This window comes from Madurella fahalii (assembly GCF_045866475.1).
Source record: "Madurella fahalii IFM 68171 DNA, scaffold_1, whole genome shotgun sequence".
In the NCBI taxonomy this organism is placed as follows: Eukaryota; Fungi; Ascomycota; class Sordariomycetes; order Sordariales; genus Madurella; species Madurella fahalii.
In genome coordinates, this window is record NW_027263971.1 from 9,892,916 (window position 1) to 9,909,732 (window position 16,817).

At 49.3% G+C, this 16,817-nt stretch overlaps 1 protein-coding gene across 1 annotated transcript; it reads right to left on the minus strand.

The window, feature by feature from the left end:
- Window positions 1-15,072: 15,072 nt before the first annotated feature.
- MFIFM68171_02670 (uncharacterized protein) lies at window positions 15,073-15,345 on the minus strand (the record flags this gene model as incomplete). Its single annotated transcript, XM_071058092.1, has 1 exon — window positions 15,073-15,345. The coding sequence occupies one exon, from the start codon at window positions 15,343-15,345 to the stop codon at window positions 15,073-15,075; it is 273 nt and encodes a 90-aa protein (XP_070914193.1).
- Window positions 15,346-16,817: the final 1,472 nt, after the last annotated feature.

The window sequence follows — 16,817 nt, forward strand, 5'->3', positions numbered from 1 at the left end:
CAGCTATTGTACTCTTAGTAAGCTGGTCTACAGCAGCTAATATCGAGGTTGGGGAGCTATTCTGATGGTTGGAAATACGAGTCTTAATGAGCGTTGACTGCGATTCGGCTTCGCGGGGGTTGTGCGGTGTCTGGAAGACCCAAGGTTATGTAGTACCAGGCTGTGAGGTCGGGGGTATTGGCGTACGAAGCTTGATATCCAGCTTAGAAAGTACCCTCTCTGGATCGTACGGCATAAGGCCGGCCCCTGTAAAGCCGCCCTGAATATTTCTCTTGGTAATAGAGGTAAAGAAAGCCTCGCGAAAGGTGTAGAGGAACTCGAGCTTGCTGACGTGGTTGATATGCATACGCATTATATCTTCAATCTGGCGACCGTATGCCTGCTTCAGCGGTCCAAAGCAGCTAATATCAAGTGGCTGTAGGAGGTGTGAAGAATGCGGAGGCATATAGAGCGTGATAATATTGTTCTTCTGGCAGTAGAGCTCGAATTCGGTCGAGTGGTGGCTTTCGTAGCCGTCGAGGATCAATAACCGGTATTTGCCCTTTGTCCGAGACGCTGTATAGTAGTCGAAGTGCTTGATCTAATCTAGTCCTACCGTATTGGTAGTCCAGCCATTATCGGTTGTTGCGATATGCCAGTCGGCTGGGAGGTCGTACTCGGTATACCAGTTGGCGAGGTGGTATTGCGCGGCTAAGATGATGAACGGAGGGATAGCCCAGCCAAGGGCATTGACTCCCTGGATAACCGTTGCCTATTCGCGGTTGCCAGGCTGAGCCAGCTTTGCCTTACTACGGCTATCGGAGGTTGTAACTACTATACCCGCGAAGATGATGCCCATTATAAACCCAGTCTCATCGAAGTTATAGATATCGTCATTTACGATACCATACTTGGCCTTAACGTTCCGTATAAAGACAAACCACTCGCTAATGACTTTCGGATCCTCGCATTTGGCCTTCTGGTAGTCGTACCGACATGTCCAACGCGTACGAAGCTCTGGCTGGCGTTTGACAAACCGATGCGCCCAGAGCTTGCCAACAGGGGGCGCGTCGCGTACGCGTAGCAGTTGGTTGGCCATATCTTCCATACTACATAGTCTCGGCGGAAATGCACGTGCAGATAGTTCAATTATATACTGAACTATTGCCTTCTCTTCCAGATCTGTGAGCTTACGCGAGTTGGGCGTAGTGTCGTGTCGTGCAGGCTTGCCGGCGCGTCGGCGGGCTAGAGTCTTCCGGTCGACCTTATAAATCTTAGCTGCGGCTCGTTCGCTTAGATTCTTATCGTTTTGAAGAGTTTGGAGGGCCAAGATTATCCTAGCTTCTTTTGACGAAGAAGGCATCTTGGATGGTAGAGAAATGTATTGTTGAGTGTAGAGGTGTCGCGTCGCGTAGAAAGTGGGTTACTCGCTGATATGGGTCACTCGCTGATAATGTACGTTATAAAGAGGCCTAGAACTTCACATTGTTGCAGACGACGCACTTTCTATCACTACACACTTCCTATAACACAAAAACCGCCGAAGAGTGCGCATAACGGTGCATAGGCGGTACAAGGTGCCCAAATCGATTACAATCCTTATCTCTTTCCGCAAAGTCCTGCGGGGTGCGGTCCTACCACAGTGTTTACACCAGGCAATATATCGTCCGCTCTGATGTGGCTATGGCTATGCTTATTCGTCACTCCGCCTTGCTCTTCGAGGGTGCGAATCGCCCGACGCTTTAAGGTGGCTGGTAGTAGCTCGGCTTGTTTCCGTAGAAGCTAAGCTCTAGATTCGAAGTCTCGCTGGCAGAGCTTTAGGCTAGTCCCGTTATTCAAAGTCAGACTTGTTATTGGTCATTCAACCTATAGAACGCCTTGTTGCGAACTTTATTCCTAGGTGTACCACGGTTTACTATATCTTTTACGCGACATAGCTAAGATTGTGGGCCCTAATACTAGAATTATCTTACTTACTAGTCTTTTTAGCACTTATATTGATATATTTACCTATATCAAGGTCAGCAAACCTCTCAAATATGATTTTTCAATTATTCTAGTTAAGCTTGATGTTGAAAAGGCTTGTATAGTCTTAAGAAAATGTAATTAATATCGCCCATTGCCAGGACCAAGGGAAGGAGGCGCCAATAGAGCACAGAAGACGCAGCAAGGGCGCAGCATAGAGCAGGCACGTAAGAGCTGGGAAGCACAGACAGGACCAGGAGAAGCAATGGGCTGAGGACCGCAGCGATAAACACTGGAGACGCAGTCGTAACGCAGCATATAACAACTAGGACGTTATCGAAGAGGGTGGACAGGGAGGTAGAAGGACTACAAAAGGAGAGGAGGGACAGAAGGAGAAGTGGAGTTTCAGAGTTCAATGCAACCACTACTATACCCCTACCTTGTGTCTGCTCCATTATAGCTTGTGCACTGCTTGTACCTGGACACTTTGGTGTTCCTTCCCTCGAGGAACCCTTGATCCCCACAGGGAGTACAAGGAATACAGCTAGACAGTAATAGTGTGGGGGGGGGGCTCGTACGAAGGTTCGGTGCTGTGGTGTATACGGCAAGCTCGGCTATAATGTGCCTACTTGTCAGGAAGTTGTAGATACCTCAGACTTAGCTGTTTCCAATAAAATTGTAGTTACTTCCTAGTGTTGTTGTATTGCAATTAAGGATAGTTGCCTTGAGGTAGTGGGAGCGAGGCAACTCGCTTATATGGGCTACTCGCTTATAATGTACGTTAATTATAGAATCAGATCTATTATTTAGCTGTTGGTTGGCGCCCGTGTAACCGCCTAACCTTGTGCCTCGCGTGCTGGCACCAGTAGTGTTAGGGTTTTATACGAGGTCGTGTGATACTCCGGGTGCGTCGGTCAAAGATTACATGGTTGGACGCGTATCCAGGCACCAGTAAAGGGGCGTTCGACAGAACAATATATATGGTCATCCCCGCATGCTCCCAACATTTGAGGTCAATATTGCCGTCCTCAACCATTCAGACCGGAAAGTCTCATTCCACAGTTCACTCCGATACAAACCACCCATGATGGCCTCGCTTCCAACTCAGGATACAATTGCAGCGGGACAGAAGCCTTTGTACAATGGGTCATATCATTGCAAGTTTGTAACCTATACGGTCCGCTTGAATCTCACCAAACCGACGTCAGCCATGAAGGGCGCGGTTCTCACCAAATGTAATTGCAGCATCTGTCATAAGACAGGGGCTGTTCTCGCCGATCCCGGCGAAAACACCATAACACTACTCACACCAGCAGAGGGCGAAGCAGCACTAAACCACTACTCTTTCAATCGCCATGTGCTCCACCGGTTGTCGTGCCGACATGCAGCGTCTTCTTGTTCGCTAAGGGCACGCTGACTCTCAAGGGACAGGAGGTGACCGGTTTCGAGGGTCAACGTGCTGTTGCTAGATGGAAAGGCAGGTGGCACACAAATGGAAGACTTGCGGGACATTAAGATCAAGTACTGGAATCTCAAGGACGCTGAAATAGAGTTCTTTCAGACAAACCGAGTGAAGGGGGAATTTGGTGAATCTATATCGGGACCCTGTCCATTGGGATCTGGAATCCTTAACCGGGCCAGGCAGCTAGGCAAAGACTGGCGTCCGCATAGCACGCAAACAAATTACATTGTACCTTAGTAGCTATCACTCTGCTTCAGCCGATAACGCCATGTGTATCTGGTTCGGCCGTCGCCTGGGAGATCGAGCTGGGGGGGTTCGGCTGCTTCTGCGACTAGCCTCGCCAGCATGGGGCGGCTTTTGCATGGTCGGGTCATGACTTAGGAGAAAATCTGACGGAGTATCACCCATCAGCCTGGCATCTCCATCGGCGTCGTTCACCAAGGGAAGGTCGTCTTCAAACAAAATGCTGGCGTGCCCAATGTCACGACAGGGATAAGTGCCCGACAGCGACACTCTCTACTGCATCCCACCATCGACCAAGACCTTTATGATCGTATCACTCGTTCTACTCTTCTAGGGGCGCAAGATCTTGGGGGAGAGTACCATCTATTCTGTGGTTTCTGAGTTTACATACGCCTGATAGCCTGCGGAGCTTATAGGAATGACTTTATGGGATATATGGTTGCGATGCAATTGCTTGCTTAGAGTGAGCGAGATTACCTAAGGCCTTGGCGGCAGGATTCTTGTCAACGAAAAGGATGTGATCACGATGTGCAGTGAGATGCCAATCAAGACAACAATGGTCTTTATAAGCTAGCGTCTTTTGTGCTATTCGGACTTCTAGGAAGATCCCATCTTCGAGCCCTTGGGCATGGAGAACATTCTACCTTCAGGGGCGTCTATGAGACAGACAAGAATATTGCTAAGCTACATAGGATTCCTACCTGCAGCACGCTAATATATATATCGCCGACCGGATCGTCGTGGACGTTGGGCCCGAGAGGCCTGAGGAGTTCGGTTAACAACCTACTTAAGTGGTGCGGCTGCCTCCTTACGGCCCTTGGTGGAGAATTAGTAGCGGATGTCGTCGCTCGACAAGCATCGCCTATCTTCAACAGATGCACTATTGCCAGTCCTGACGATGCTAGACTGTTGACCGCTGCGTCGGATGGTGCTATCACAGGACGCTTGCTGACCTTGGGTTGATCTCGCCGAATAGGAACCTGTCTCTTATGTTTAGGCTCCGATTCCCTGTCTCCTCTCACATATGGATATTAGGAAGATGCGTGAGGCAGGGCATCTACCCTGCGGTGGGCCACATCGGGACGCATTAGGCTCCCCGAAAACCTCTAAAATACTTTGACGTCAGCAGCTAAAGGGTTTTTTGCTAACATATAGGTGAAGCGAAGCCTCAATTAAGCCACAGCAGCCACAACAGCCACAACAGAGCTACAGGTCCGAGCTGGTGATAGTCAATCGCCGTCGTCGTCGTTATTATTATTATTACAGCACATATACAAAAATGAGGTCTAGAGAGCCGAAGCACAGTCTAAATTACATGACAAACTATCTTATACAATACCACAAGTATAGAAGCCTTCTCAATATTATCAACCTTCTTATCCATCTATCTAGCTATCAAGCCCTCCAACCTCGCTACTACAGTTAACAGGATAGCAGTCTAATTGTTGCCATAGATATCTTCATGTAACGAGAGTCTCCAGACGAAGGTCAGGAGGACCCGCCGAATGATGCTGGATGATGTCACGATACAGGATAGATAAGAACCCCGTGAGGGAACTCTCTCACGCGGGGCACTTCTGATCCGCAAGGATCAGTCTCTGTGTAATTGATAGGAGGCTGTTCACCAAGATATCGCCCGCTGGTCCAGGTCTTTTCGGTATCAAGACATCGTGGTCCATCTCATTCAACGTGTTCCCAGAACAACCCCTTTACACTTCAATATAGAGGAGGTATAAATTCAAAGACTATAGCAGTTGAGACAATGAAGCAGGTAACTAGAGAGAAAGCAGGAACGCCCATATATACTAATAAAGGCACTCCCGAATATCCTACACATAGAACTGGTGGTTCTAATTCGAATTGGCATGTAACGAATCGAGGTCGAAGGATACGTCAAACATAACACCTTACAGCATCTTAACTCTAGGTACAACTACGTAAATAAGTGTAACGAGAGCTCTCTGGGCCAGACCGGGGGAACCGGTCGAATGACGGTGGATGATGTCACAGTACTGAGGTAGATAAAGCCCCTGCGGGAAACTCTCCCACGCGAGGGACTTCTGATCCGCAAGGATCAGTCTCTGTGTAGTCAATGACAATAGGAGGCTGTTCGTGAAGCTATCGCCCACTGATCGAACCCTTTTCGGTACTGAGACATCGTAGTCCATCTCCCTCAACGTGTTCCCAGAATAACCCATTTACAATAAGACCTACCTAGAAGTTTTCCATTGAGATATTAAACATTACTTGATCGAATATAGCGTTCGTTCTGTGATTTATAGATAGTAATAGTGTATACGATCGTCAACAAGAACTATATATACATACAGAAAGCACTGCTCTTAAGGAAGTCTTTAGTAGAATAGGAGATAGAAACAATGCTAGTAAAATCCTCATCGTTAAAACAGGTAAGGCTATTATACTAATCAAAGCGAACTAGTATAATAAAGGATGATAACGTATTTTATAAGCGAGCGACGCATATAAGCGAGCGACGCACTTTTCAACGCGACGCGCCACCCATGCTTATTTACCACATTCCACCACCAAAAACCATGGCCAGCAATTCAAAAGAAGCCAGGCTTCTCTTAGCTATCAGAGCTATCCAGAAAGATCAAAAACTTAGTAAACGAAAGGCGGCTGAGATATATAATGTTTCGGAAGCAATACTCCGGCAACGGCTCAACGGCCGACCTGCACGCCACGATACACCAGCCAATTCACGAAAACTTACGGATCTAGAAGAGAGTACGATTATTCAGTATATAAGTGAGCTCTGTATACGCGCATTTCCTCCTCGGCTTCGTTTTGTAGAAGATATGGCCAACCGACTGCTACGCGAATGTGACGCGCCCCCTATCGGTAAACTCTGGGCTCACAACTTCGTTAAACGCCAACCAGAGCTTCGGACGCGTTTTTCGCATAGATACGACTACCAGAGGGCTAAATGCGAAGATCCAAAGGTTATTCGCGAGTGGTTTGCACTCGTATATAACACTAAAGCCAAGTATGGAATCCTCGACGAAGATACGTATAACTTTGACGAGACCGGGTTTATAATAGGTATAATTACTACTAGTATGGTTATTACTACCTCTGATGGCTATAGGAAAGCTAAAAAAGTCCAGCCTGGTAATCGTAAATGGGCTACGGTTATCTAGGGGGTAAATGTTTAAGGCTGGGCTATCCCGCTATTCATCCTTTTAAAGGGGAAATATCACCAGGAGAGCTGGTATCGAGATTATAGTCTTCCGGCTACCTGGTATATTAGAACAACCGAAAACGGCTGGACTACCAATAAGAAAGGCGTGGATTTCATCCGGCACTTCGATCTTTATACAGCATCTCGTACAAAAGGGAAATACCGGCTCTTAATCCTCGACGGCCACGAAAGTCACCACTCTGACCTATTCGAGACTTACTGCCAGGAGCACAACATCATTACACTCTATATGCCTCCACATTCCTCGCATCTAGTCCAGCCACTAGATATTGGTTGTTTTAAGCCGTTAAAGAAGGCCTACGGCAATTAAATCGAGGAACTTATACGCATGTATATCACGCACATCACCAAATTGGAATTCCTTTGCGCATTCAGAGAGGCATTTTTTACCGCTTTTATCGACAAGAATATCCAGGGAGCCTTTGCCGGAGCCGGCCTTATACCATATAATCCAGAAAGGGTACTTTCCAAGATGAATATACGGCTTCAAACTCCAACTCCGCCAACCTCACGGCCAGGTACGGCACTACCTTGGCTATCTCAGACGCCACAAAACGCTAGAGAGGCCATCTCACAGAAGGACCTTATCAAAGGCCGCATATCTAATCACCAAGGCAGTTCTCCGACCTCTATGCTGGCTGCTGTAGACCAGTTAGCTAAAGGTGCGGTAACTGTGATGTACGAAGTGGCCCTTTTGCGTACGGAGGTCTCGGCACTACGAAAGGCCAATGAGGAGCTAAGTAAGCGACGAAGGGCCAAAAAAACACGTATACGGCTTGGAGGGTCTCTTACCGTACAAGAGGCACAGGATCTACTAGCCCAGAAGGCTGTAGATAGGCCAGAAAGCTAAGAGACACAGCCAAATAATAGTGGTGAAGGGGGGTCTCGTACCAAGATTCGGTGTTGTGGTCTGTGCGGCAAGCCTGGCCATAATGCACGTACCTGTCAAGAGGCTGGAGAATCATCTGATTCATCTATTTCTGGTTCAGTTATTGTTATTTCCTAATGTTGTGGTAGAATAATTGTAGATAATTGTAGTAGGGTGGGGGGGAGTGCGTCGCTCGCTTATATGTGTCGCTCGCTTATAAAATACGTTAGTAGTAAAGGACTGTTTTAAGTATCTAGATAAAGTTATAAATAATACTAACTGCATTGTTACTAAACTAATATCTACCAAGATATTCTCAATTAACATTATACAACTACCGAGGATCAGAGAGATCTACTTATAGAGATCCCAAGTGTCTATAAATTCTATCTTAAAGGTTCGAGAGCCAGTAGTATCAGTAATAGACTAAATATAGGGATAGCTAAGACACTTAAGATACTTAAGATTGTACTCCTTAATCTAGAAATGAAGAGATTAGATATATACGGTATCATCGAATAACTTAACCTCGTTAAGTATAAGACAGGATTATATATAAATCAATAGTAAACTACTACTATATATTGAAAAAGTGTAGAAACATACATCTACACCAATAAAGATAACAAGAAAACAAGATAACAAGGGGGGAGGGACAACAACTAAGAAATCCGACAACAAACTAGAATCCCAGTACTGGACTTAGGCCAAAGTAACAACAAAGATAGATGAGACTCCCTCTGGTCAGAGGGAGGCCGTAAAGATGGCTCCCAATGGAGCGAGCAAATTGAAGAAAAGAGGTGTTGAATTCGATGTCCTGTCTGTCGAAGGCCGACAGTCAGGACAGTCTTAAATACAGAAAAAAAGGGGTCCCCGGTCCGAGCAGCCGATCTAGCCCGGAGGGCCGGGAACCCGATGTCCCAGACCTGCATTTGCTTGGAGCGCTATGCGGCTAGTGCATATTCCTCCAATTCACTATATAGCTTTACTATACCAAGTTCGATACTCCGCTCTCGGAGGCTCGATAGTACTATGGTATGCAGACAAGCTCGACTAGCGGGGGTTAGGCAGATTTCCCTCGTACTCTAGATCTGCTCTGTCCACTATATATTTACTGTAAGGAGGAGTTTGTTACGTGTAGATAGCTATCCATATCACTTAGATGACAGGACGGGTTAAACTATACTTCTTGAGCCGCGGTCCGGACACCCACTTCGGTATATATAGAGAGAGCTCTCTCCACTGATTTCTCACCTTTCTCACTCTAGTCTCCGCTACCTAACCGACGGCCCGCTCAACAACCCGCATGTGTGAGGACCGGCTGAGTGGGGCCGGCGTGAGGCGCGGTCCGGAAGCCTCGGAGCCGCAGCGTAAGCGAGCCTCAGAAGCAACAACGGTACTAAGCTGTAATGGCATAAATAGCGCGTTAGATAAGCGTCGAAGGAGCGTACTATCAAGGAGGACGACAAAGCAGCAGAGCGGGGAAGTAAGCCCTAGCGATACTGTCACGGGTATAAGAAGGAGGGCAGGAGACAAAGCTTAGGAAGGAGGTAGAGTTCAATGAGACCACCATCCCACCTCTAACGAGTACTCTACTCCTGCGTTACATATACACTGCTCGTACCCAGCCACTCTGGTCTTACTACCCTTGGATCCTTGATCCTCACAGCATGTATAAGCGCCTAGTGCGCCGGTCACTACAACATTTAACTATCGATCAGGGAACTTGCTGCCAAAAGCCGAACGGCTAAAGATCCTTGTAATGCCCTATCCACTCTCTATATCCGATAGGAGAGCCAGTACGTTCTCTTGAAGCATACCTAAAGTACAACTAGGAGCTGAAATGGTTCTATCAGTGGCTGCAAACGGTTGCGTGTAAGGGCTCGTAAGTGATTCCAGCTGTGGCCGGAGCCAGTCTTCCAACGTAAGCATATTTCTTTCAGTAAAATTACGGCGACGGACTTGTGAGCGATCTCAAAATCTTCTCTATAGTCAGAACACTCTTGATCGTAGGAAGTTATCTAAATCTTCTGAAGAAAAGCTCCACAACCTAGTAGGCTCGAATTATAAGGGACTTCAGGTTATAATAATGCTGTTCTGATTATCCTCTCATAAGATCCTCCCTAAAACTAGAAAAGTCGAATTAGGAGGGACTTCGGATTATGGTAGTGGTCTTCCGACGATCATCTTAAGAACTGGAAGTTCAGATTATGAGTCAATGCAGTATACATGCAAGCAGCCAGGATGATAGTAATAACTAGGCTCCTAGAGTAATTCCGGGCAGTTTCGTTACCGTACTCAAAACACTCAATTGATATGGCAGTGACCTCAATTCGGAATATGTCCCGTGTACTTGATGTATGACGTGTTGCGAGAGTTACAGAAGAGAGTAAGGTGTGGACTACACAAGGTGGAAACTTAGTAAACCAAAACCGGGTCCATATGGCCACCCGGGCAACATTTGCCCTCTTCAACCTGTCGTCTCCGAGAACTAGAGCGGCAGGGCTTCACAAATAGCCTGGCAAATGAATTGACTCGGGCCCGATCCCAAGCCCCTCGCAGCCACAAAACAGATGGCTTGAGCACGCCCGCGCAGTCGCACGCAGAACGATTCGAAACTCGCGGCGCCCAAGCGGCAAGCCCCTTCACAGTCAGCGTTCAGCTGACGGTCCTCCAGCTGGCGTTCCTCCAGGCCGGTATCCGTCAGGGGCGCGGCGATTGCGGCCGAAGCGGCAACGAGAGTAACGAAGATGGTTTTGAGATGCATGATGTCTACCTTGTGTTAGCCATAACCTGAGGTATTTGATCACTATTTGGCGGCTTAATTGCTGACCTTTGCGCTGATAGTATGTTGTAAATGTTTGAGTGTTGGAGAGTGATCTGATTCTGCTTGCAGCTGTGGTTGCTACTGAAGGAGCAGGAGAAGAGAGGGAATGAACGGGGGAAATCTAGACAATTTATAGACATTCTCACACGGTCGCAAATACCTACAGATACAGCCAAGCTCCTATTTAAACCTTTACCCCTCTGTATACCGAAGTTTGACCCCATCCGACGCTTAGTCTGCAAGTCTTCGAATTGAAATGTCAAATGAAACAAACCATTTTCTACGCATTAGAACACGCCGTAGACTTGCAGATAAGCCGGAAGTTTCTTATATACCCGCAGTATACCGCAACACAGGAAAGCATAACAAGTCTACACATAGTGATAATAAATCTAACTGCCCGCAACCTATCATAGTGTTTAGATACTTTCTTGGAGCCACTATGCCTTTGATCTTTAGCCGTTTGTCGGGAGCGTTGTCGCTAGAGGCTCGTGCAACCAGGCTTTTCCCGAATGTTGAGCTATATACCCGCAAGTCTCCGCCCCTACACCGGGCCAAAGACCGAGATCGCTGGGCGTAATACGCTAGGGATTGAAACAAATCTTGAAGCAAATCGCAACCATCGCGCGGCTAAGCTGCAGTAGAATCTGTATGACGAGCTGCAGCCAAGAAGAACTTGTGTAACCCGACCAGCAATTGAGATCGGCAAGCATGCGGGTTCCACCGATCTAAATCTACCCGGCTCGGTAAGGGAGGAGCCTTCAAACCGGGACAATGGCAATAATCGTCCGCCTTATTCTACAGTTTCTGCATAGTGGATATTACAGTTTATCCACTTACACCATGCATTGACATTGTTTGCATTAGTTCGTCCGCCTTATTCTCGGCAATAGTATATCGTATATTGGTCCGTCAGCCTTTTGAACGCATTCGGTGTCTTGTATATTCCATGATGGGACGCTGAAGCAATCTCAGAGACATGGCCATCCCAACTGTGGATATTGCGGTTAGAAAAGATTGAGAGACTATCCTGCCGACGAGTCGAGCAGCTGTCTTGAAATAATTCCGGCTACAGTGAATGCGAGTCTCCGAGGGGCGGCGCTTTGGATTTAGGTATGACACCGGTTTCAGATGTGAAGACCGCAGCTGCGGCACTAGTGTGCGTTATCAGGTATACGTTGGGTTGCGCTCGCTCCCCTACATAGCGGCTTGCACTGTGAGGGCGGTGACCTAGGAGATATGCGTCTGGCGCTCTCTCTCCATCGTCGCTTCCTAGACTAGTCAGTAAATCCACGTGTATCCTGCAATCCGCCAGAAGGTTTCCGAGTCTTCGAATAGTGTTACGGAGGTGTTGAGTTTTCGTGCACCAGATTCATTTCTACGGCCTGAAGGCGTGCCACTTCGTTCTCGATAGACTTTGTGTACTGTTCCTTGCGTAGACGGTAGGTCCTGACTTCGAACCATGAATTATTACCACACAGGAGTCAAGATCCAATCACGAAGTAGGTAGTTAAAGCCGCACTTACTGCTGTGCCCGCCGCACTTGCGCCCGCCGTTTTCCAGGGCCGTCCTCTCTGCGTCCTACGACCAACAGAATATCAGCATATCGGTGTAGTTGGGTTCCGACAATTTACGCCTGAGACGGCCCCTGAATCCACTCACATTTCTGCACGCTCCATGCATGGCCACGGGCATGGCGCGAAACTATTGGCACCCTTGACATGTTGTGCAACTATATACGGAGGCTGGGGGCCAAAAGTCTGACACTCACTATTAGTTAGCGCAAACCACCGAGTTAACCCATCAATGTACCGAAAACCCTCCTCACCGCTTTCTAGTGCCGATCGGACAGTGTTCTGAAGCCACAGGTGTCAGATGACTTAATAGAAGATTATCGCATTCAGCCCTCAGGTGGATTAGTAAGATGACCCCTCTGTGCGCGTCAGCCATCGAGTTCCGCCGTTCAAAAAAGCGGTCGGCCGGTCTTTGTATCACGTGACCTTCACTACAGCAGTGTCAAAAGACTTCTAAGTTGTTTTATTTTCAGATTCTCTTGCTTGTCCATCCCCCCGACGCCCAGGATGACGTGGCCGAGGGTGTAATCACTCGCCTATGGTTGCCGAAACCGAGATGCTATCCAAGTCAAGCAGGGAGGGACTTGCAGCGGTTTCAAGTCGTCGTCGTTCGCAGGCATTTCATCAACTTCCCCTCAAGGAGTCATAATTGTTGTACTAGTAGTACTACTGGCTCATGGATGCAGATACTAATAAATAAACCCCCAATCTTCTAGATGAACTATTATGCAGTCTCTAGAGTTCAACTACCGGCAGCCCATTGTCGACCACCTTGTGGATCTGCTATCATCCAAACCAACAACAGTACCTCAGCAATTCGATTGCAGATTGGAATTCTGCCCCTGCAACTCGGACACATATGCCCCCGGTCGATAATGCGGCGGATCGAATTCCCCCTGCTGCTGCTGCTGCTACTGCTGCTGTTGCTGCTGCGGGTGGTGTTCCGACACTGGTGACAGCTGATTCACCTGAGGCTGGTCCTTGTTGCCGGCGTCGCTGCCGACGCCGAGTCCCGTTATGCTCGGGTCACGGGTATGACTCCAGCCCGCAAATGACAGGTGCCCCGGGTACGGCCCATACTATGCAGTCTGTAGGCCACCAAATGCTTGCTGCTGCTGCTGCCGCTCTTGCCCTGTCTCTGGCGGTTATCTCGGCTGGTTTTTATACACAGCCAGGCGATAAAGGCAGCGGAAATGGCGATGATAACCACGCCGCCGACCGTACCTCCGATGATGCGGCCAATCGGCAGTGCTAACTCAGTATGAGCTACGAGAGTGGGTGTAGGTGTGGTGGTTGGTGGTTGTTGTATCGACCGGCGTAGTCAAGTTAGTCGTGGTATTGGTCACCTAGGCGTAGACGGGGATAAAAGTCTAGTGGGGTAAATAACCTAATAATAATATACTCGGCTTGTCAACAAAAAGGTATCCCAAGATAGTATAGGTTTACCGATTTGGAGCTATAGGGACCCGAAGGGGAGTTTAGTACCGAGTTACAATATCCATAATCCCAAGCCTTCTCCTTACCAGCATAGTACCGACGTACCTAGACTACTGTACAGGCCACTGCTAGAGGCTGTATAGTCGAGACAGGCTGTTAGCATCCAGTACTCAGCTGTATACGTCGTACAGCAGTAGAAGACGCCGGCTCTCGAGTTAGTGCTGTATATATATCCTGATTGCAGCTAAGGGCGCCCACTACGTAAGAAAGGAGAGACGCTGTCAGTACCTAGCCTGATGATATTCAAATTCCAGGAATAGGGAATTTACTCTTTGCGCCGAATATGTAGGTGCATGTATTGGTCTTGCCGCGTTTCCGAGGATCTGTAAGCTCGGGGCGGGGATCGGCAATAGGCTCAGGCCGGAATGCGGCATCCGGCCGGTATAGGTTGGCCGGGCGGGCTGCGAGAAGTGCAGGCCATGAGCTTTTAGGGGCGCGAGTACCAAGTATGAAACCAGCGCTTTCATGGCGCTATGGCAAACCACGCCTATAATTCTGAATAGTAAACTTTAAGACAGATGAACGGAAGGAAATATTAACTTGAATGCCCCTAGCCAGGCCGAGGCCTGGTACGAAAATAACCGCGCTTCTGTATCGAAGTTGCCTACCGCCCGATCAGCCCATCCAGGCCGTTTCTAGGAGCGAGGCGCAGCCACCGGAGCCGGACCGCCAGTCTCAGGCCAGCCATTGGCTTATGTTGAGGAGTGACACGATGCTCGGGGCCTGATTGTGACGGGGGCACAACATCGTTGTCGGCAATTGGAGCTGTTATAGAACTATCTTCTTGGCGTATCTCAGCCCATGCACAAACCTGCAAGTCTGCACTTGAGCAAACAACGAGGAGGAGCAGTTATTCCACGACTGTTTGCGACACATCATAGTACAGCATTGTTTACATGCACTACCTGCCAGCATCACCACCTCTGCATCGCAGGGGAGACATTATCAACAACTCCATAAATACTCTCTCTGACCCCCGAGACGGTGCGCACCGAGTGTTGTTAGGGGTATAATTTATAAGGCTGAAGACAATGAGAAGCCAATTATGGCCATTGTTTGAGATTTGGAGGTAGGCAGGCGCAACCCCCTTTCCTAGAGCCTTCAATGCTCACTGATATAGTAGTTATTTTCGAGTCTTTTTCAGCGGCGGCAGCGACAGAGGACCACCTGGCTTATAGTCCTGGCACTGATACAACCACTTCATCTCCACCCCCCAACCGGTTTCGCGGTGGACTTATGCCCCCATGAAATATGCATCGACATGGCCTGGTGGTCCTGCTGAAACAGAAAGCACCTCGGCCCCATACCGTCCCCCCCCAGCGGATGCCAACACCGCTCACCACCACGATCATACTAATAACTCGTATCCTTCCCAACCACCATATCCACCTCGGCCGCCAACTTCGCCGGCGGCAGCCTCGGTCCTTTCGGCGCCTATCCTCCAGGATGAAACCAATTCTCCCGCGTCATCCACTCGACCGCCCTCGTCCGCGGGACCACCATCTCTTTGGGCACGCGCCACAGGACCATCGCCGGATTCCCGTGACAGCCGTACTTGCACCTGGCTCTCGCGCACGCCCGGTTCGCCGACCAGTTGATGGCAAACACCTCGTCAAATAGCTCCGCCATCCGCAGCCCGCCGGGCGCCGAAAAGTCCACCAGCCTCCAACCCACCCCGTGCGTCCTGTCCACCCGCGCGACGCGCATCGGCGGCGGCTGCGAGGCGCAGCATGCGTCGCCAGCTCACACTGTGGTGCGTACAGGTTAGCTGGCGTGTCCTGCCGTTGCGCCCGTCCGTCATGGGGAGCACCTCGTCGGCGTCGTAGGCGCCGTGCGTGCCGGCCGAGACGAATCCCGCGTCGTGCGGGACCACGCCCTGGGGTTCCTGCTAGGCGGGATGCATCGCGTAGTTTGGGAAGAGGCAGGGGAGCGCGGAGGGGAGGAGGGGGGGATGCTAGCGAGGAAGAAGAGGGGCCCGCTGGACACGAGGGGAGGAGAGGATGGTCCCGCGCCACACGATGCACACGTGCTGAGCCGAGACGAGAAGGCTGCGCATATGTCGACGTGGAGGAGGATGGCTTCGAGGAGCTCTGGGATTGCAAAAGCCCTGCTGACGGATTCGGGCTGTGAAGGGATCGAGGGGTTCGAGTCGTTGGGTGGTGGTGGTAGTAGTGATGGTGTCGTCTGGTGGAGGAGCGCGTCGTCGGCGCGGGTGTCGGTCTTTCTTTTGGCCCATTTTGGTGGTAATGTGTTTGAAGCCTTTTATTGGGTTTGGTGTCGGGAAATAGATGGATGCTTTTGAAGCTAGTAGGCGGTCAAGACGCCTGTCCTCCAGGAGAGGACTATCAAATATGTCACTTCGATTTTCGTTGAGTCACTTCGGCGGCTGAGAGGCTGCGCCGCACGGGAAATTAGAAGCGAGGCGCTGCGGTGGGCTTGGTTCGCGCCTAGGAACTAGGGTTTGCCACCTAAGGTATCGTCACTCAACTATGGATGGAGGCGATTTCCACAGTTTTCTCTGTTCAACTGTTCTGCCTTGGAGGATAGGACTTAAACAAGGGGTTACTACTAAGAGTATGGATTGGTCTGGGTTAGACTGTACGCTTCACTTCGCGCAGTTGTTAATGGCAAGTAGCTCTGTGTAATTGTGAGGTCCCATAGGTTGGCAGTAGTACCGATTTGCGACTCAATAATACAAGTCCGGATAGTTACGTAAACGAGAAGAGGGTTACCTTGGCTTCTAACCCTACTCCTTAAAATCCCTTGTTCTCCTCGCTGATGATGGTCTGGGCCAACTTCTATAGTTCTCGTTTCCTCTCTAGATTAAGTAGAGAAGTTTGGATACTTATTGAGAACATGAGGATAGTAGTGACGTATTCGGAAGAGTCTTATCTGGATCGTAGTTTGTTGCCCAGCACTAAGAGTTACGGCAGGCAGCTCAGGGGCTCCAGGGTCAGGGTCGCTTATCTAACGCAGCCAAGCCCGCGCCAGCCAGCCGGAGCTTGCCAGACCCATCAAACTGGTTGGCTTTCATCCTGCAGGGCGATTTGGATTCTGTGCTTCTTTTCTTTTTCTTCTTCGGCTTGGAATTCTACTATCTTGGCTAGGATAGTTGCAGCCGCGCCTCGGCTGTATTCTACCATTGCCGTGGCACTGAGGACAAGCCGCGGTAAGTGCAG